The sequence below is a fragment of the Chlorocebus sabaeus genome, chromosome 16 (genome assembly GCF_047675955.1).
Source record: "Chlorocebus sabaeus isolate Y175 chromosome 16, mChlSab1.0.hap1, whole genome shotgun sequence".
Lineage (NCBI taxonomy): Eukaryota > Metazoa > Chordata > Mammalia > Primates > Cercopithecidae > Chlorocebus > Chlorocebus sabaeus.
The window spans coordinates 77,730,585-77,752,118 of NC_132919.1; the positions used below are offsets into that span (position 1 = coordinate 77,730,585).

The following is a 21,534-nucleotide window of genomic DNA, read 5'->3' on the forward strand; positions in this document are numbered from 1 at the left end:
GGCGCGGTGGCGGGCGCCTGTAGTCCCAGCTACTTGGGAGGCTGAGGCAGGAGAATGACGTGAACCCGGGAGGCGGAGCTTGCAGTGAGCTGAGATTGCGCCACTGCACTCCAGCCTGGGCAACAGAGGGAGACTCCTTCTCAAAAAAAGGAGACTCCTCAAAAAAAAAAAAGAAAAATTAGAAAAGTGAGTGAAATGACCCAAGACTACACAGTAAGTTACTAGAGAAGCTGGTGGCATCTTAGAAATATAGAGTTTATGGGAAAAGTTTTAAATTTTTAATGAAAAAGACTTAGAACAATGTATTATTTACATGTAAATAAGAAAAGAGCAGAATCCCCACACCCTCTTCGGAGGGAGACAGGAGGCCGTTTATGAGAAGAGAGTCCATATAAACCCCATTAAATAGAAGCTGGACCTAAATACTTCCAAACAGGAGTACAGAACAGGTGAACAGTCTTCACTCATCCCATCGATCTGCTTCAGATCAGATCAGCAACTGAAAGTGAAGAAAGAAACAGATTAAGGAACAATACAAAAAAAAAAAAAGAAAATTTGTAACATAAATTTAACTAAAATCTCACAAGAGACTTCTCAAAACAAAAAACTGGCCAGGCATAGTGGCTCACGCCTGTAATCCCGGCACTTTGGGAGGCCAAGGTGGACAGATCATTTGAGGCTAGGAGTTCAAGACCAGCCTGGCCAACACGGTGAAACCCCGTCTCTACTAAAAATACAAAAATTAGCTGGCTATGGTGCACGCAACTGTAATCCCAGCTACTCAGGAGGCTGAGGCAGGAGAATTGCTTGAACCCAGGAGGTAGAGGTTGCAGTGAGCCGAAATCACGCCACTGTACTCCAGCCTGGCTGACAGAGCAAAACTTCGTCTCAAAAAAAACCACAACAACAAAAAAACAAACTCAAGTGCCCCAAACTAAGAATAGGGAAGTTCTCTCTACAATTCCAGTAGAGCTGGACGATTTCCTACCGTTCATAGGCATCTCATCGATCTGAGTGGAATAGTACTGCTCGATATCTCTGAGGATGCGGATGTCATCGTTCTTCACAAAGTTAATGGCGACCCCCTTCCGGCCGTATCGACCTGATCTCCCGATTCTTCAGGAATAAAACAATATCACAGTCAGTATCTACAGCAATCAAGATTTAGTAAATGTGTCACAGAAGTGAAGTCAATGACAGCTTGCATCCTACCTGTGTATGTACAATTCTCTGTTATTGGGGAGATCATAGTTGATGATGAGGGACACCTGAGGGACATCCAACCCCCTGGCCCAGACGTCTGTAGAAATAAGCACTCGGCTGCAAAACAGAAAGTGTGTTTGAGGCGATTAAATTACTCATACAAGTGTAAGACTGGACTTGCTTCCATTGCTAATTTTGAGGAATCCTGGCTACAAGTTCAAAAGATATGAGATTCCCCCCTCACACCAGTCTGTCTGCAAACATGAAGCCTCAGGGACAGCACCAGAAATCCCTGTGCAGAGGGGCTGTTGCTGGATTTAGTTACTTCGGTCATGTGCTCCAACAGATTAAAAAAATAGACATCTTTTACTATACTACCTTTAACTTGTTTAGTCGGTCCTAAACCAATAATTGGGAAAAATATTTTACTTTTGCCTAGCAACAAATTAAGAACAGTAACTTTGGCTGGGAGTGGCAGCTCATACCTGTAATCCCAGCACCGCCGGAGGCTGAGGTGGACGGATCACCTGAGGTCAGGAGTTCGTGACCAGCCTGGCCAACAAGGTGAAACCCCGTCTCTACTAAAAATGCAAAAAAAAAAAAAAAAAAAAAAAAGCCATTCCAGCTACTCAGAAGGCTGAGGCACAGGAATCACTTGAAACCAGGAGGCAGAGGTTGCAGTGAGAAGATACCTGACCACTGTAGAATTAAACTAATTGAAACAATGAACAGAAAACCCCTACTTACTGGAAAAGAAGACACACACTTGTAACCAAAGTGCCAACCTGGCTAGTTAAGGCTAGTTATCACCTCAACCGAAGTATTACAGGAGCACAGCGAATGTCTCATTAACTGGAAGGTTTTCTGCTCACCCAGGGCCTCAGCTTTCAGAGCAGGAGCTCGTCATCTCCCCAGCTCTGGGGCCTGCCTCAGGCAGTGCCTATGAAGTGCTTAGCACACAGTCTAGCAAACCCTGGCCGGCAGAGCCACAGCACAGGGGACCCACCTGGCGCCTGACCGGAACTCCTTCATGATGGACTCCCGCTCTTTCTGGGGCATGTCTCCGTGCATGGAGGACACAGTGAAGTTGGCTTCTCTCATTTTTTCTGTCAGCCAGTCCACCTGCAAATCCAATCAGCAGATGCTACTGCAAGGTCGTACACCAAACCAGAGATGTGTATTTGGGATTTTACCCTCATCATTTGCAGAACCAGTATCAATATTCACAAAGTAACTGCTCTTAAAACTCAGAATCATCCTAACTGGATGCACAAACTTTTTCCCAGAAAATGTTGGGGTGCACTCACAAAACCCTCTTACTTCATTTTCTCCACATAATGACTCTATGGGGGGAGGGGGCCAGGTGTGCTCATTCTCATTTGAAATTTGAATTCCAATCTTGTCAGAATGTAGCCCAATTCCTTTCCTTTCTCAGGAAAGTGGCCGACAGTTCTCAGGTCTGCCTCCACATTATCATCACCTGGGGATCTAAACCTACTCAGGCCTGGGTTCCACCTTCAACGAAAGCTGCATCTTTAAGGGTGGCTGGCATCGCTATTCTGTAAATAAAGTTTTAATGGTCACAGCCATATCTGACCATTTGCATATTGTCTACAGCTGCTTTTGCAAGAGACCACATACCCCGAAAGCTTAAAATATGGACAAACTGGCCCTTTACTGAAAAATCTTGATTTAAGTCATTCAGAGACTCAATCTGCAATTCCCCTTCAAGCACATGGAGGCTGTGCAGTGCCTCTTACCTTTCTTTTGGTGTTGCAGAAGATGACCGCCTGAGTGATGGTCAGTGTGTCGTAGAGGTCACACAGAGTGTCAAATTTCCACTCTTCCCTCTCCACTGCCACAAAAAATTGCTTGATGCCTTCCAGAGTCAATTCATCACTGAAGGACAAAGACAACTCCTGTTACATCCTCATTCTTCCAGCTAGGACTTGAGGGCGGCCAAGCCAGGGTGCAGGGAGACCCCCGGTGGAGAAGGTCACACCGTGGGATCTGGTGCAGACCCAGCACCCCAGCCCTATCCTCCATCCCGTCAGCACTGCCGCCACACAGGTCTCTATTCTGTATCCTACTGAACATTTCACAATGTGCACCATGTGGAATATGATTCTAAACAAAACACTGGTAAGTAAATACAGTCACCTAATTTTTAAATTTAGAATTACTGGTGCAAACCACAATAAGTATTATAAAAGATGGGTTTTTTTGTTTTGTTTTGTTTTGTTTGAGACAGGGTCTTGCTCTGTTGCCCTGGCTGAAGTGCAGTGGCACGATCACAGCTCACTGCAGCCTCAGCCTCCTGGCCTCAAGCAATCCTCCCACCTCAGCCTCCTGAATAGCTGGGACTACAGGCATGTGCCACCCTACCTGGCTAATCTTTTATTATTTGTGGAGATAGGATCTCCCTATGTTGCCCAGCCTATTCGGTTTTTCAAAACAGGAATTTTAAAAGAATTTGCATGCTTTAAATTCCTTTACACTCAGTCAGGAGGATAGCCTGAGGCCCAGATTTTGACACCAGCTTCAGCAACACAGTAACACCTTGGCTATAAAAAGTTTTTGAAATTACGACATAAAATCCTTTATAAATGCGGCCCAGTGTTTTAGTAAACTCGACTAGAGGGGCTCTTACCGTTTCACCAAGATGCGGATTGGGTCGGTCATGAACTTGTTGGTCATCTCCAGAATCTCGTGTGGCAGCGTGGCACTGATGAGAACCACCTGTGTGGCTGGAGGCAGGTACCTGTACACGTCATAGATCTGCTCTTTGAAACCTGGGACAGGGAGCAAGACAGGTGAGGGATGCTTAGGGCGGCACGCCCAGCGTTCCCACTGGGTGAGAGGCAGAGTAGGGATAAGGCACGGTTGACAGGATCTCACTTTTACAGAACCAGGCCACATCCACGCGTTCTCTCCGTCCCTATTCCCCGCCCCCCGGAGTGTTATCTGGTTGAGGGAATCTGGTTTTCCTCTGGTGCTTCTTCAATCTGAAGTGCTCTAGGGATCAAGAAACCCACCCCGAGAGTCCTAGACGCCAAATAAAAAGCAATAGAGAGGCTGGCCTGAGTCACCCACAATCTCAGATGCCTGCGGCGCAGTCCTGACTCACTTCCACCTGCCACTGTCCTGTGAGATTGGCATCCACAGTGCCCAGACCTGCCACATTTTAAAGAGAACCCAGACATCTTGTTACAGAAAATCTCCCAGTGAAAAATGCTGCCCACTTATTCACATTATTTAACATGGCACAGGCGGAATCAACACGGGAGCCAGCACACATGCACCCTCCGCCAGGCCTGGGCAGAGCCGGGCAAAGGAGAAGGCAGCCAGGAGCAGGCAGGGGCCCCGCCTCCTCAGCACAGGGCCAGCTAATGAACTGGAGGCTCTGACTCCGTAAATCATATGCGGCCAGAGAATCTGCATTTCTACAAGTCCCCAGGTGACAAGGATGCTCCCGGCCTGTGCCCCTCACTGTGAGGACCTCTGCCCTAAGTGCCAGAAGCACAAAGAGCCACCCACAACCCAGGGCTTCCTCAGCCACCACAGAAACTGAGCGTGGTCACCGAACCTTTAACCTCAATGAGGAGCGGGGGGTCCAATAAAGGGCCCCAGAAGGAGGAGGGGAGGGATGTGAGGTGCTCAGAGCGCAGGCCCCCAAAGAACTGCTGGAACCAGAGGCCCGAGACGTGGCTGAGAGGATGCCCATGGGCGCCGCTGGTGAGTGCTGAGAACAAAGCACTTCCTCGCCACCCACCTGATGCCCTTAGGAAGACCCTGGGGGGCCTGCCACAGACCCTCACAGTGAATTCGAGGTGACACATCGCCATGCATTTCCCAATCACTATTCTAAGAGAACAACTGCTATCACTTAGAGGTCCTCACTTCAGAACACCTAGGAAAATCCAAGAAAGTGTACATCCGAATCCTACCAATTTATCTTTGTGTGCATATGTGTGTGTGTGTGTGTGTGTGTGTGTGTGTGTGTGTTTGAGACAGAGTCTTGCTCTATTGCCCAGGCTGCAGTGCAGTGCAGTGGGGCGATCTTGGCTCACTGCACCTCCACCTCCCGGGTTCCAGCAATTCTCCTGGCTCAGTCTTCCAGGTAGCTGGGATTACGGGCACACATTACCACCCACACCACACCTGGCTTATTTTTGTATTTTTAATACAGACGGAGTTTCACCATGTTGGCCAGGCTGGTCTTGAACTCCTGACCTCAGGTGATCCTTCCACCTCGGCCTCCCAAAGTGCTGGGGTTACAGGTGTGAGCCACTGTGCCCACCCTCCAATTTATCTTAAATAATGAAAATAGCCTACACAACCAAGAAATATATTATGGAACATCCCTCCAACAGAATACCTTATTACCATTAAACAGGTCACAGAATACTTATCATGGATAGATGCATTTTTAAAAAAGCAGATTATCAAACCAAATACACGTGATTTCACGTCTATTAACTAGAGCTATGTACAGAAAGTCTGGAAACATTGTTTCAGGAAAAACTCCCAAACTAGGTTTTTTCTCTGCTCTCACACCAACACAATCCTCAACACAGGAGATGACTTTTGTGAGTGACCGGGGTATGGAGCTTTTTCCTGCCCACCAAGCAGGAGACAGGAGTGCAGTGCCCTCCAGTGAACTCTGAAACTCCCTACCCGGAGCTGGTGCATAGATGCATAGTGTATATATGTGTATGTATCATAATACCACGCACGTATTTTGCAATATTTTTTAAGATAGGCTTGTTCTGTCACCCAGGATGGCACAATCACCGCTCACGGTGGCCTCCAACTCCTGGGCTGAAGTGATCCTCCCGCCTCAGCCACCCAAGTACCTGGGACTGGCCCATGCCACCACACTCTGCTAATTTTTAATTTTTAATTTTTTAGTAGAGAGTACGTCTCTCTCTGTTGCCCAGACTGGTCCTGAACACCTGGTCTCAATGATACTCCCGTCTTGGCCTCCCAAGGTGTCTGGATTATAAGTGTGAGCCACCAAGCTCAGCCTTATTTTGTGATTTTTATTCATTTTTAATAACTGTCTCCTTGATAAATATGTATTTGCATATATCACAAAAGAACATGAAAGGCATTTGTAGGAAGTCCGGGCCCTGCTGGTGTTGCCCTCCGCTGCTCCATAACCCCCGTGGGCCATGTCCTTCCCGGAGCGGTGCCCCCTTCCCTCCTTGCTCCTTTGAACTCGTTTCTCTAGCCACTCAGCTTGCAGTCTCATGGCTCCGCCTGGGTTTACTTCTGGGTCTTTAGCCCCGAGCCCAGGATTAAAGGCCTCGATGACAAAGTCACTGGCACCTGCACTCCACTACTCCGGGCAGCCACTGCCCCAGTGGGCCGCGTGGTCCTGACTCTAGGCTCTCTGACAATGGACATCCTGACAGATGGCCTTGACCTTGGCCCATGAGTTTGTCTGTCTTGAATGGGCCTATGAGTTATGTCCACGTTTCTTCCAACTTTGATAAAAGCTCCTCCACCCTCAAGTGTCCTTTCTCTCTGCTTCCCCTCGGCCGAGCCTTCTGTCAACCACACCACACGCTCCTTCTCTGTCCTCCCACCACTACATCAGGCTTCCACGGAGGAGCCTGGAGTTGGCTCTGAGCACTCAACGGAAACTGGTCTCACAGGATCCCTAGGAGGCTCTAGGACCCCCTTCCAGTGCTGACCCACCCACCCACCCTTGCCAGGCCCCTGGTTGCTGCTGACCCCGTGTCCTCCCTGGGCTCTGTCCCACCTCTCCATGAGACATACTCTGTGCTTCCTAGGTACCCCCACCCCAGTCTCCCAGCTGTCTGCTCTTCCACTTGGCCCACGTGTTCCTGCGGTTCATGGACCCCACTGCCTGGCTCTACCCAGGGGGCTGTCGACACGCAGCTGAGGCCAGACCCTTCCAAGCATGTGACAGACTAAGGGTGTACCAAGGCACCTAAAAGCTAAGACATGTCAAGTTTGAAGTAACTATGCCACCTGACTCCCAGATCCGCCCTCACCTGCCATCTACCTTACCACCCGTGTGCCAGCCTAGCGACGCCTGGGACCCTCCTGAGTTAGGAAGGCTTCCCTGGGGGGTGGTGGGGTGGCAGAGGGGCCAGCCACCAGCCCTCAACCTTCCCTCAAACCTTCCCTTCCTTCAATCCAACCCTTGCTTTGGATCCCCACTGCCACGTGGGTGAGGCTACCACCTCACCTGGATCAATGCCACTGCATAAAAACTGTGGGTCAAACAGGCCTTCTCACTGCAGCCCTGGATATGCAGCTCAGGGTTCATCTCTTGCACTTCCCTCCCGCCCCATCCAGTTCAAGCCATGGTGAGCCACTTCCCTGAAGATGTGTGCACGCATCTTTAGCCACAACTACCCAGAAGGCTGAGGCAGGAGGACTGCTTGAGCCCAGGAGGCCAATGCTATAGTGAGCAATGATCATGCCACTGTGCTCACTCCACGCTGGGCAACAGAGCAAGACCCTGCCTCAAAAAATGAATAAATAAAATCAAGGTAGGAATTTCTGCTCATAATTACCACCAAGGCACAACTATTTTTCCACAATGAAAACACTGCTCACATTCAGAACATTCATTGGCTATCTGTTTCAATTTTACACTGTGAAAATTTAAGAGCTAAGAATTACGTCAGTAGAAAAGTAATTCTTGTTACTCATACCTTTATTCAACATTTCATCAGCTTCATCCAAAACCAACATTTTGATAGCACGTGTCCTTAAGCTTCTGCGACGAATCATATCTATGACATGAGATTTTGAAATAATTATGACAAATCATATCTATAACATGAGATTTTGAAATAATCACACCTGAGGCTCCCAGGAAAGAGCTCATCATTCCAGCTGGTCTCAGTGTTCCAGAGACCTTCCCTCAACCTCCCGCAAGTGATCCAGGTGCAAAAGTCTACCATGCGTCCCACCAAATTGAAAGCTGTCCTGTACCGTTTAAGTGCGTCTTACAAATCCTACTGGCAGTACCATTTTTAGTGACCAAAGTGCTTACCAAAAACACGCCCTGGAGTGCCCGCGACAACATGCTGTCCATAATCCAGCTTCCTGATGTCCTCCCCAACATTGGTGCCTCCAATGCAGGCATGGCACTGGACATTCATGTAGTCGCCGAGAGCGAGCAGCCCCTAAATCAAAGCACAGGTTTACGTCCAGTGTGGGAGAGGGAAACATCTATGATTTCCAAAAAGAAAGATTGTTTCTACTCCAAGATGATCACCAATTATTATTTATGCCATTATTATCTTGAAAACACAAAATTCGCCTGCTCTTTTCTCTGACAAAAATCAAGGTAATTTTGCTGGTTTCTTTCTTTTTTTTTTTTGAGATGGTGTCTTGCTCTGTTGCCCAAGCTGGAGTGCAGTGGTGTGATCTGGGCTTACTGCAAGCTCCGCCTCCCAGGTTCACACCATTCTCCCACCTCAGCCTCCCAAGTAGCTGGGACTACAGGCGCCCACCAGTACACCTGGCTAATTTTGTTTTTGTATTTTTAGTAGAGATGGGGTTTCACAGTGTTAGCCAGGATAGTCTCGATCTCCCGACCTCCTGATCCGCCTGCCTCAGCCTCCCAAAGTGCTGGGATTACAGGCATGAGCCACCGCGCCCAGCCTGCTGGTTTCTTATTACAAAAATTATACCATTAGCAGAAAACAACATATAAAATTCATGATCCCATCCACCAAAGAAACCAACATTAACATCTTAATATACATCTTTTTAAATATACATCTTTATATTATGTAAATATAAAATGGGTACAATTTATTTTTTTTGAGACGGAGTTTCACTCTTGTTGCCCAGGCTGGAGTACAATGGCGCAATCTCAGCTCACTGCAACCTCTGCCTCCTGGGTTCAAGTGATTCTCCTGCTCAGCCTCCCGAGTAGCTGGGAATACAGGCACCTGCCACCACGCCCAGCTAATTTTTATATTTTTAGTAGAGACAGGGTTTCACCATGTTGACCAGGCTGGTCTCAAACTCCTGGTGATCCACCCACCTCGGCCTAATTTATTTTTATTAAAATTGATTTTTTTCGCTGAAAAATCTACATTTCTAAGGCTGTAAAAAACTACTGAGAGCACACAAGCCACACCAAAAATGACTTAATACAAACCAGCAATTTATATAATGATTCATGGCAAAATGTTAATCAGGAAGAAAATTTTGAGATATCAGAAAACAGGATTGGATTAAATAAATAAGTCAGTGTTTCACAACTAAATCACAAAATCAGTACTTGCAAATCGGACACCGCTATCTTTAGCCATCTCACCTTCTGGATCTGCACAGCTAACTCTCTTGTGGGAGCCAAGATCAAAGCTTGAGTTTCACGAACCTGGTGAAATAATTTATCAAAAAATAGAGAATTCTCAGTATTATCAAGGTGGATTGTAGTAATTCACACTGAGATCTATATGAGAAATAGTATCTCATATTAATCATACTTCTCATCTCTTACAGAGGTTAGCAAATCTTAATGTCATTTAAATTGCAAATCCAGCAATAACTTAATGTGTCAGGATCCTCGTTTGCAGATAAGAACTTCCTCTAGTTAAATAGAGAATCATGACAGAATATTAGTGCAAATATTAGTGTACAACTAAGACTCTGTAAAAATTTGCTGAGTCAATACATACTAGAAAATTTTAAATTGTACTTTTTGAACACTGTAGTTACAGAAGAAAAAGCAGGTATTTCCTAGAATTACAGAACAGTCTGTTTTAAGAATGGCAAATTACCTGAATATCCAAACACTGGAGGACTGAGATACTGAAAGTGGCTGTTTTGCCTGTGCCGGACTGAGACCTATTGAAGGAAACAAGAGCAGTGGGATTAGAGGGAGGACAGGCCATGCCACAGCTGCACTCCAAGGCCTGGGCTCCAGAGGCACTTATGTACCTTCTTCCAAGAAGCCCCTGTACCCAATAACATCTTAACTGCAAGGAGGCGGGACTCAGGCCCAGTGTCACAGCTTGTTAAGTGTCCATGAGGAGAGTAGATATGGCTTCTGCATGGGGGGCAATGGAGCCACAGACTCTGTCACTTCAAGAGGTGTTTCATAGGTGTCAGAAAAAGGAGGACTCCCCTTTATCTAAATACAACTCTTTTCCTTCTAGGATTTTGGACTAACTCTCTCCTCCAAAGAAATTTTTGTGTAAATGAGTTTTTTGAAATTAGGCAAACGAGGAATAAAGCTATTAAAAGAGATTTGTGGTGCTAGGAGATATGGCTATATACAGGTTTTCATTCATAGTTCCTAGCTCACAGCTCCCATAGCCCTTGTTACAGTCTTACTAAATTGATGGGTTTGTTAGGTCTCAGGAAACAATCTCTCTGACCTTCTGCTCTCCTTTCACGCTCCACAGCAGGGCTCTCATCTTCCCTGCCTTTCAGATTTTAAGTCATAAAGACCCTCATTTCACGGCATGGTGGCTCAGGCCTGTATTCCCAACACTCTGGGATGCAGAGGCAGGACTGCTTGAAGCCAGGAATTCGAGACCAGCCTGGGCAATACAGGAAGAGACCCCATTTCTAAACAAAACAAAAAACTAACTAGGAATGGCAGCACATTCTGGCAGTCCCAGCTACTTGGGAGGTTGAGGTGGGACAATTCCTTAATCCTTGGAGTTAGAGGCTGCAGTGAGCTATGACTGCACCACTGCATTCCCCCCGGGTGACGAAGTGAGGCCCCATATCTTAACACAAAAAACGTTTAGGCTGGGCACAGTAGCTCACACCTGTAATCCCAAGGCTTTGGGAAGCCAAGGCAGGGAGACTGCCAGGAGTTTGAGAGCAGCCTGGGCAACACAAGGAAACCCTGTCTCTACAGAAAATAAAAAACTTAAATGGTGATGTGTGCCTCTAGTCCCAGCTACCTGGGAGGCCGAGGTAGGAGAATCACTTGAGTCTGGAAGGTTGAGGCTGCTGTGAGCTGTAATCATACGACTGCACTCCAGCCTGGGAAACAGAGTAAGACCCTGTCTCAAAAAAAGTAAAAAATTTAAATTAAAAAAAATTTTTTTAAAAAGCATTATGGTATTATCCTAGAAAAGCTCCTGCCCTATTCCCTGGGCAGGGGAAAGAATGCTGACCTCATGGAATTTTCCGTAGAAACCCAACAGGACTGAGTTCGAAGAGCTTCTGGATGGCTGAACACAGACAGTGGAACACAAGGAGGTTCTGGGAGGCTGTATCCCCGCCCCCGTATCTGTATCCTTTGCAGTACCCTTTATAATAAACCACTAAATGTGTTTCCCTGAGTTCTTTGAGCTGCTGTTCCAGAAAATTAATCCAACCTAAAGAGGGGATCGTGGGAACCTCAACTTGAAGCTGCTTGGTCAGAAGTTCTAGACGTCCAAACTTATAATTGATGCCTGAAAAGAGGGTAGTTGAAGGGACTGAGCCCTCAACCTGTGGGATATGGCCTGTCTCCAGGCAGATGGTATGAGCTGAACTGGAGGACACCCAGCTGGAAAACTCCCACACCACAAGTCGTCTTCTGTGCTGATGACTGTTGCGGTGGTGTGAAAGCAGAGGAAAAGCAGTCTGTTTTTCCGAAATCGTGTTATATACAACTCCACCTGCCAGCAAACCACTAAGCAAAGCTGGCTAAGAAAATGAAAGCCTTGGCCGGGCACAGTAACTCACGCCTGTAATCCCAGCACTTTAGAAGGCCAAGGCAGGTGGATCACCTGAGGTCAGGAGTTTGAGACCGGCCTGACCAACATGGTGAAACCCCATCTCTACTAAAAATACGAAAAGCAGCCGGGTGTGGTGGCGGGCGCCTGTAATCCCAGCTACTTGGGAGGGTGAGGCAGGAAAATCGCTTGAAACCGAGAGGCAAAGGTTGCAGTGAGCCAAGATGGTGCCACTGCACTCCAGCCTGGGCGACAAAGCGAGACTCCATCTCAAAAAGAAAATGAAAGCCTTCTATAGTAGAGAACAGAAATTTAAAAATTATTAAACCCTGTGGCTAAAGTCAGGGCAAGTGTTGGTACTGAGTGTGTAGAAGCTGAGGGAAACAGTCATCCCAGAGCATCTAACTGCACTGCGCTGCCCAAATTTGCATCCAGCCCCGCGCCGCACTCCAGGACAACTTACTGCGCGATGACATCTCTCCCTTTGATGATCTGCTTGATTGCTCGTTGCTGGATTGCTGATGGTTTTTCAAAACCTGCAAATAAAAACAAAAAAATAGCTCTCACTACAATGACAGCACAGAAACCCTATACTGTGAGCTCCTCAGGGCAGACATGGTTTGTTTTTTGAACCTGTCCTCCAGCCTAACCCAGTGTTCAACACAGCAAGCTCTCAAAACCCAGCGGCTCAATGAACTGGTCTAAGTGGATTTCTAAACATAGGATATTATTTGTAAAGATAAATCTCTATTTTAAAAAAACCACCAAATTGTAGAATACAGAGACACCAGTTTCGGTTAAAAAATAATAATAATCTTCTGGGTGTGCAGCATCTGGAAGTATAAGTGCCAAAATGTTCCTGGCAGTTACTGCAGTAGAGGAGTGAAAAGAAGCTAACTTTTTACTCTAATTACTTCCTTAGGTTTGACTGGATTACAAACAACCTATACTACTTTTTAAATTAAAAACAAAAACAAAAACAACAGGAAAGTCACTGTAGCCATTCTTCTCTCCAGCTAGCCAGCGTTAAGTCTGTGTGTTGCTGACAGGTCTACAACTCTATTTAACCTGCTTGGGTCACACTGTGGGGTGTCCCATGCTGTTCTCCTGTCTGGATGCAGCTCACTGACTACCATACCATCTCTCCTGCAAAGCAACTACTACACCAAAGGGGGAGGCTATTTTGAAGAAGAACCATGTGTTTTTCAAGTAAGTAAATAAAACTTTATCTACAAAACTCTATTTCAATTATTTTTTGGTAGTCTCTTAATGTAGCTCTGCTCAGTTCTGGGGCATAGCGACAAATGAGAAACAAAAGAAAACGTAGCACAATTTCCCATCTTAACACAAAAGCAAATATAGCAGATGATTTAACCTCTTCAGGAAGAGCAAGCACATGGATGGGAAACTAACAACAGTGTCTTAGGGCAGGGACCGCCTGAGTGCCAGGAAACCAGGTGGGACTGTCAGCCTCACTGGAAGGCTGGCTGAGATGCTTTCTCACCTCCCATCCTCAGCACCTTCGCTTCACTTTGTCTAAACTGTTGTGGCATCAAGAATTACAGGATAAGACCAGGTGGGGTGGCTCACACCTGTAATCCCATCACTTTGGGAGGCTGAGGCTGGCAGATCACTGAGGTCAGGAGTTCAAGACCAGCCTGGGCAAGATGGCAAAATCCCATCCCTACTAAAAATACAAAAACTAGGAGGACGTGGTGGTCGGCTACTCGGCTACTCGGGAGGCTGAGGCAAAGGAATCGCTTGAGCCCCAGAGGCAGAAGTTGCAGTGAGCCGAGATCATGCCACTACAGTCCAGCCTTGGTGACAGAGCAGGACTGTCAAAAAGAAAGAAAAGAGAACTACAGGATAAAAAATGTCCCTGTCCCAAGCATTAAACATAGGCCATTTACCCCAGATGCCGGCCATTCCCATCTATGTGCCCAACCCAACCTCTTCTCCAGGCTCTCTCTCAACTTTCACAGATCTTTCAAACATACCGAGACAGCTCCTGATTCTGACTCTGTGGAGTGCTGCCTACCTAGCCAAATGTTTGCAGCATCAACCACCGGTTACTCAAGACACTCTAACCCTCCTTCTTCTGTCACTCACAGTCAATCCATCAGCCAATGCTGTCAGTTCCCTGGCACTCCATCTCCAAGGCAGCACAATCCTCTCTTCCCCGAACTGGAGCAAAAGCTCCCAACTCTTCTGTTTCCTCTCCTGCCCTGCCTCGCCTCACCTGAAATTCACAGACACCCAGAACAATCTTTAAAGCTGTAAATGTGATCGTGTCACGTAGCTACTTACTACATTCCAGTGGCTTCCCACTAGATTTCCAAATGAAATTCAAATTATTCGTCACCCTACACGTCTTTGCTAGATCTGGCCCCTGACTAGCTCTCCAAAATCCCACCACACGGGACTTCTTTCAGTTCCTGGAATGCAGCTGGCTAAGGGCTGCAAGGCCCTGGCACCAGCTGTTCCTTCTGCCCCAGCTGCTCTTCCCTCCTCTCCTAAAAGTCTCCTTCATCCACACCTCTGCTCAAATGGCACCCCCTCCTGTGAACCCCCTTACCTCTTTGCTTTACTAATTCTCTTGTCCTTCCCAGTCCCACTCTGTTCAATTACCTAGCTTCGGGTTCTTCCCAGCAACAGCCACTGCCGGGGCAATCTGACCGCATGCTGTCCCCCCAAAGGAAATTCAAAACCCGTAAAGGCGCAAACCCATGTGGTTTACCGCCAAAACCCCAGTAACTAGAAAAGTTAGTAGGTACAAAACAGTTATCTGCTGAATGAACGACTCCGAGGTGCCTCGAAGCGGCTGTAGCCCCCGACGGACCCAGCGCCGAGCTCTGCACAGGGGACACACAGCGAACGCGCCGACACAGCCAGGCGTGAGGGCAGGGGTGGGGGTGGGGGTCGCACGTCACTGGCCCCCGAGCCTCGACCCTGACCACGACCTCCGGAGCGCAGGGCCGGCCCGGGAGTCACCAGTCGGGCCCTCAGCCCCCCGGCTCGCTGCCGGCTGGCCCCCGCGGCCCGCGCCCACTCACCGTAAGCGTAGATGCCCCGCAGCAGGTCCTCCCGCAGGCCCATGGTGTCGAACGTGGGGGTCACATCCACCTCCTCGCTGGTCTCGAATTCCACTTTGGTCATGTCTTCCTCTTTGAGCAGACGCTTTCGCGCCGAGCCCGAGGTCGCCATCGTGGCCGTGGTCGCCATGATTTAGAGCCCGCGGAAGAGCACCTTCCGACTCCTCTCGCTGCCGCTGCCGAAAACTGACGCCTTAGCGTGAGAAAGCGTAAGACGTGCGTACGTGCGTATGTGCGTGCGTACGTGCGCGCGAGGCGGCCCCGCCTCTGGGGCGGGGCACTCTTCGTCACTTGAAAGGGAACTGGGCGTTTGCCGCAGGGAAAAGTAGGGTGTTCCTGCTCTCGCGCCATATGCAGTTCCCGCGGGATCTCGTTGAGGGCGGGGCACCCGGTTTCTTATAAAAGGTACGGAAGCGGGTGGATTTCCAGAGTTGGTTGCGCGGGACTTGGGAGGTTGGGACGCTGAGGCTCTTTGAGCGGCGTGCGGCCCTGACTCCCCTGGCAACAGGCTGGGGGCCGCGAGGGGCCTCCAGTCCGGGCGGCGTCGCCACACAGCCCCGCCTCGAATGAAAAGGACGAACACGGGTCCTCTCTCGGGCCCGCAGTGGGTGGACTGCGTCGTGGACCCGTAGTGGGGGCTCCCAGCTCGCCGGGGAGATTCGGGTGGAAACACTCACGGCCCCCGGTGGTGGGCCCCGGCGCGGCGCTGGGCTCTGGCGGGTCTGCGCTGGGGAGGGCCAGGGCCTCTAACGCCGGTGTCCTTCTTTGGGGACGCTTCTGTGTGTGTCTTCGCTGTTTGCCTGCTCAGTTGGAGACAGGGTCTCTCTTTGTCGCCCAGGCTGGAGTGCAGCGGTGGGATCAGGGCTCACTGTAGCCTCCGCCTCTGGAGTAGCTGGGACCTCAGGCGCGCGCCACCACATCCGGCTAATTTTAAAAATTTTTTGTAGAGACGGTGTTGGGGGAGGGGTGGGGGTTAGGGTTGTCCAGGGTGGTCTTGAACTCCTGAGCTTCAGGTGATCCGCCCGCCTTGGCCTCCCAAGGTGCTGGGATTACAGACATGAGCCACTGTGCCCGGCCAGCAGCTGTTACAAAGTAAAATACACGCAGAGCCTGCAATTTACTCTTTTTTTTTTTTTTTTTTTTTTTTTTTGAGACGGAGTCTCGCTCTGTCGCCCAGGCTGGAGTGCAGTGGCGCAATCTCGGCTCACTGCAAGCTCCGCCTTCCGGGCTCACGCCATTCTCCTGCCTCAGCCTCCCGAGTAGCTGGGACTACAGGCGCCCGCCACTGCGCCCGGCTAATTTTTTTCTATTTTTTAGTAGAGACGGGGTTTCACCATGGTCTCGATCTCCTGACCTTGTGATCCGCCCGCCTCGGCCTCCCAAAGTGCTGGGATTACAGGCGTGAGCCACCGCGCCCGGCCGCAATTTACTCTTAAAGAAAGCCTCCTGTCTAGACGGTGCTAATAATGCGTGTCCTGCAGCAAAGATAACCCAGACGGGATCATTTAATTGCCCAGCAGAACGGTAACCAGTTGGGCATCTTAACCTGCTTTTAGTTTGTTCATTTGTTTTGAGACAGAGTCTGGCTCTGTCGCCCAGGCTGGAGTGCTATGGCACGATCTCCGTTCACTGCAGCCTCCACCTCCCAAGCCCAGGTGATCCTCCCGCCTCAGCCTCCAGAGTACCTGGGAGCGCAGGTGCCGCTACTACGCACAGTCCTAACCACTTTCTTATCTGACACTTGAAGTGCTTCTACATACCCAGCTCCTCTAATGTACTTTGAAGCAGCTCCATCATCTTTGAAGGGCAGTTCACACTGTTGAGAATCATGTTTTTAACTGTGGGAAAAGTAAAAATTTCCACGAGCACTAGCTCTGGCATTTTTTTCTTTTTTTTGGACGGAGTCTTGCTCTGTCACCCAGGCTGGAGTGCAGTGTTGTGAGCTAGGCTCACTGCAAGCTCCGCCCCCCAGGTTCATGCCATTCTCCTGCCTCAGTCTCCTGAGTAGCTGGGACTACAGGCACGCGCCACTACACCCAGCTAATTTTTGTATTTTTGGTAGAGATGGAGTTTCCCCATGTTGGTCAGGCTGGTCTTGAACTCCTGACCTCATGAGCTGCCCACCTCGGCCTCCTAAAGTGCTGGGATTACAGGCATGAGTCTGGCCCTGTGCTTATGATCACAAATCTGGCTTGCATGGCTGGGCACATCTTTAATCCACGGCTTCTTTCCAGGAGTGCTTGAAAGCTCTCCTTTTATAAAGGTTAATTTTAGTTAAAACCAGAGCATCGGCCGGGCGCGGTGGCTCAAGCCTGTAATCCCAGCACTTTGGGAGGCCGAGGCGGGTGGATCACGAGGTCAGGAGATCGAGACCATCCTGGCTAACACAGTGAAACCCCGTCTCTACTAAAAATACAAAAAACTAGCCGGGCGTGGTGGCGGGCGTCTGTAGTCCCAGCTACTCGGGAGGCTGAGGCAGGAGAATGGCGTGAACCCGGGAGGCGGAGCTTGCAGTGAGCCGAGATCGCACCACTGCACTCCAGCCTGGGTGACACAGCGAGACTCCGTCTCAAAAAAAAAAAAAAAAAAAAAAAAAAAAAAAACAGAGCATCCTGGCCAGGCCCAGTGGCTCACACCTGTAATCCCAGCACTTTGGGAGACGGAGGCAGGCGGATCACGAGTTTAGGAGTTGGAGACCAGCTTGGCCAATATGGTGAACCCCATCTCTACTAAAAAAATTACAAAACTTGGCTGGCCGTGGTGGCGGATGCTTGTAGTCCCAGCTACTCTGGAGGCCGAGGCAGGAGAATCTCCTGAACTCCAGAGGTGGAGGTTGCAGTGAGCCGAGATTGTGCCACTGCACTCCAGCCTGGGTGATGGAGACTCCATCTCAAAAACAAAAAACCAGAGCATCCTTTTGCCAAGAAATTGGTGGATTACAGTATTTCAAGGGTGAACAAGTAAATGCAGCCTTCTCCAAGAGCGAATCTCATTCTGGCCCCAGAATTTATCCATGACAGATAATTGACCCGAGAAACACTCCTTGTAAGGTTGCTGGTGTCACGTAACCAAAATATTAACTATTGTAAGTTCTGATACCTTCCTCACTCTACAAAGGATGGTTCAGTGCCTCACACTGTTTGCCAGGCCGTGCTCTAGGGCTTTGTTGTAAAATACAGACTTCAATGACTTAGTGTAGGAGAAGAATGTAAAATACCTTGTTGACTAAAGAAATACAGTATTAGTTTTATTCAGAAGCCTTACTGAGGACCCTACACCCCGGCCCCAGCCCAGAAGCTCAAGCGATGCTCCTACCTCCGCCTCTCAAAGTGCTGGAATCACAGGTGTGAGCTCCCAGGCCTCACCTTGTTCAAAGTTTTAAAATCTAATCCACAAACTGCTTAGGTTTGTTTTCCTTCACCTTTTTGTGACTAGATGATCTCACATTTTACGCCGTTTTCCTGGAAATGTTTATGGCAGATGTCTGAATACACATCTGAAAGGTCTCTAACTTTTCTGGGGCAATAGCTTTTTAGCCCAGAGTCTATGAAAATGATGAGAGCTGGCGAGGTTTGGTGCAGTCTCTGGGTGAACGATGCTTTCTAGGGAAACCATGGGGCATAAGACAGACGTGGGGTCTCCTGCTTTGCGATGAATCGGCTGAGATGGACCCTCCTCAACACACAAACGTTGCAGGACATGAGGTGCCGAAGATGGGGCTGCTGACCCAGTGCTTAATGGGTCTGTCCACCTTTGTGACCAAGAAGCCTCTTTCCTTGGACACTGAGGGGCCCTGGAATTATGAGGGTAAATCCACTTTTTAAAGTAGGAATCTCCAAACCCCAGGCCACGGACCAGTATCAGCACCTGTCTGTGGCCTGTAAGGAACCAGGCCGTGCAGCAGGAGGCGAGCAAGGGAGCTAAGCTGAGCTCTTGCCTCCTGTCAGTGGCAGCATTGGATTATCAGAGGACTGTGAACCCTATTGTGAACTGTGCATTCGAGGGATGTAGGTTGTGCACTCCTCATGGGAATCCAATGCCTGACGATGTGAGGTGTAACAGTTTCATCCCGAAACCACTACCCCATCCATCTCCGGAAGAATTTTTTTCCACCACCTGTGGAAAAGTTATTGACATGGTTAGACATTATGTCCCCACCCAGATCTCATCTTGAACTGTAATCCCATAATCCCTTTAACCCCCACGTGTGGAGGGAGAAACCAGGTGGAGTAATTGAATCACGGGGATGGGTTCCCCATGGCGTTGTCTTGATAGTTCTCTCGAGATCTTACGGTTTTATAAGGGGCTCTTCCCCCTCTGCTCGGCACTTCTCCCTTCCTGCCACCTTGTGAAGAAGGTGCCTTGCTTCCCCTTCACCTCCTGCCATGATTGTACGTTTCCTGAGGCCTCCCCAGCCATGCTGAACTGTCAAACCTCTTTCCTTTATAAATTACCCAGTCTCAGGCAGTTCTTCATAGCACTATGAAAATGGACTGATACATTTGTCTTCCACAAAACCCGTCCCTGTTGCCAAAAAGGCTTTAGAAAACGCAGAGTGGGAAGGTGGTGAATAGATGGGAGGAGACTCATATTTTTGTCATGTAGGAGAGCAACAAGATCTCCTCTCAGCAGAAGAGGTTTTTGCTGTGAAATATGGTGTGTACTTTTCCATGGCCTACATGGTGCTCAGCAGATGCCCTAGCATCAACAGGACCCCAGGCCCCTCGTTCTGTTTATCACGGGTAGGCAGTTAGGATCGCGTCAGCCGTGTCTTGAGAACGTGTCTTGTGAGTCATGCACCCGATTGGTTAAAGCGTCGACTCTGTGTGCCTCTGTTGTGCTATGCATAACATCTACTTAAAAAATGAGAGCTGACAGCCCAGCTTAGCTTTCAGTCCACAAGTTCCCTGCTTAAACTTCTGGATAAGTGTTTCCATTTCTATGGGAAACCTTCATTATCTCCGTAAGTAGAGAATGCAGACAGATATCTTGTCTCTTTTACTGATGGAGACATTAAGGCCCAGTGTGATAAGTTCAAGTGCCCTACAAGGAAACGCACAAGTAGGCCAGGCTCTGAGTTCCCTAAACAGTGGCTATAGTGCCTGCCCTTTGTCCCTGGCCCCCATGGTGTCTAGGAAAAGAGGCTCCCAGTCACGAGGTAGACAGACCCGTAGGCCTGGTCTCAGCATCCTCGCTGTCACCAGCATCTCTCTTCCCACGTGGTTTCCACCCTGGAGAGGGAGACTACCCACCCCATTAAATGTGGCTGCTAGGGTCATGTCTGTTTCACCCCTACTGTTTCCCTAATGCTCAGTAGGTGTTCAATAAATAGTTGTTGGCTTACTCAATGTGTGGACCTCTGGGGCAAGAGGGAAGGAGGGACACAATGCAGCCCCAGCTGGCCAGGAGGCTGTGAGCTCAGGAGGTTGCTGTGGGGGAGATGATGAGATAAGAATTTGGCAGGGCGTGTTTCACAAGATGCAGGTCACAAAGAACTGCTGATAAAACAGGAAGTGCTAAAGAAACCTCCTAACCCCACCAAAAGCGGGATGGTGATGAAAACACCCTCCGCCTGTCCTCACTGCTGCTTATATGCTAATTATAATGCATTAGCTGCCGAAAGACACTCCCACCAGTCATGACAGTCTCCACATGCCATGGCCACCTCTGAAAGTTACCCTATGTGGTCTGACACAGGGAGAAATCCTCAGTTCCGGGAATTGCCCACCCCTTTCCCGGAAAACTCATGAACAGTCCACCCCTTTTTAGCATATGATTAAGAAATTACCATAAAAGCCAACCAGCACCCCTCAGGGCTGCTCTGCCTATGGAGTAGTCAACTTTTACTCCTTTACTTCCTTCATAAATCTGCTTCCACTTCATTCCATTGGCTCACTTTTGAATTCCTTCCCGCAGGAAGCCAGGAACCCACGTGGTCTCACAGACTGAGTCCCACTTCGGGGGTTTGCCCTGTGACAATGGGAACAGCCCAGTGGTCTGCCCCGCTCCAGACCCAACCTGTCCCTTTTCCTCTACCTTCATTGGCTCCGGGAATCAGGTAGAAAAGGGCGAGGCGGCTCATCTTGCCCAGGAGGCTTGGGAGCAGTGTTGCTGGGCTGGGCTGGGTTCCTGTAACTCATCACTGCAGGAGTTGATGTCCTGGATAGAAGTGACCCCGATCTGATCCAAGGGGCCATCCACTAGGAGTGACTTCCTGCCAGAAGTCTCCACCCATCCCTAGGTATTAAAGGTGAACACTGTTCCTTTCTAGGCACAGCCCTGCCTAAACCCAACTGGCTGGGGCAAGGCACCTTGCTGAGTGCTGCCTGGACTCACCTCACTGCTGTCTTGACTTTGGGACCTGCACTGGCTGGGCAGAGTCTAGCACTTGTGCAGTGTTAACAGAAAAACCAAACTCTGTAAAAATGCTTTCAGGAGGGTTATTCTGAACCAATAGAAGTGACTGTGGCCTGGAAAAACACAAACCCAAAAAGCCTTGAGCAAGTGGTCACAAGGTACGCAGGTAACAGTTTCTGTCAGCCTCTGAGCCCAAGCTAAGC

General features: G+C 49.0%; 2 protein-coding genes across 7 annotated transcripts in view; one reads left to right on the forward strand and one right to left on the reverse strand.

Moving 5' to 3' along the window:
- Positions 1–264: 264 nt before the first annotated feature.
- Positions 265–15,187, reverse strand: EIF4A3 (eukaryotic translation initiation factor 4A3). The gene is made up of 12 exons (XM_037993610.2): positions 14,936–15,187; positions 12,346–12,418; positions 9,984–10,050; positions 9,518–9,580; positions 8,240–8,372; positions 7,896–7,976; positions 3,854–3,995; positions 2,964–3,102; positions 2,210–2,325; positions 1,213–1,320; positions 989–1,116; positions 265–499 (listed from the first exon to the last, which is right to left on the reverse strand). Exons 1-12 carry the CDS (start codon positions 15,102–15,104, stop codon positions 483–485), a joined length of 1,236 nt encoding a protein of 411 aa, XP_037849538.1. The 5' UTR covers positions 15,105–15,187; the 3' UTR covers positions 265–482.
- A 46-nt stretch (positions 15,188–15,233) lies between these two features.
- CARD14 (caspase recruitment domain family member 14) overlaps positions 15,234–21,534 on the forward strand; it is a 75,698-nt gene continuing 69,397 nt past the window's right edge. For all 6 annotated transcript variants that reach the window (XM_073005463.1, XM_073005464.1, XM_073005465.1 and 3 more), the window contains exon 1: positions 15,234–15,379. The gene's annotated coding sequence lies outside the window, so the exon portion shown is untranslated. The remainder of the gene's footprint in view (positions 15,380–21,534) is intronic.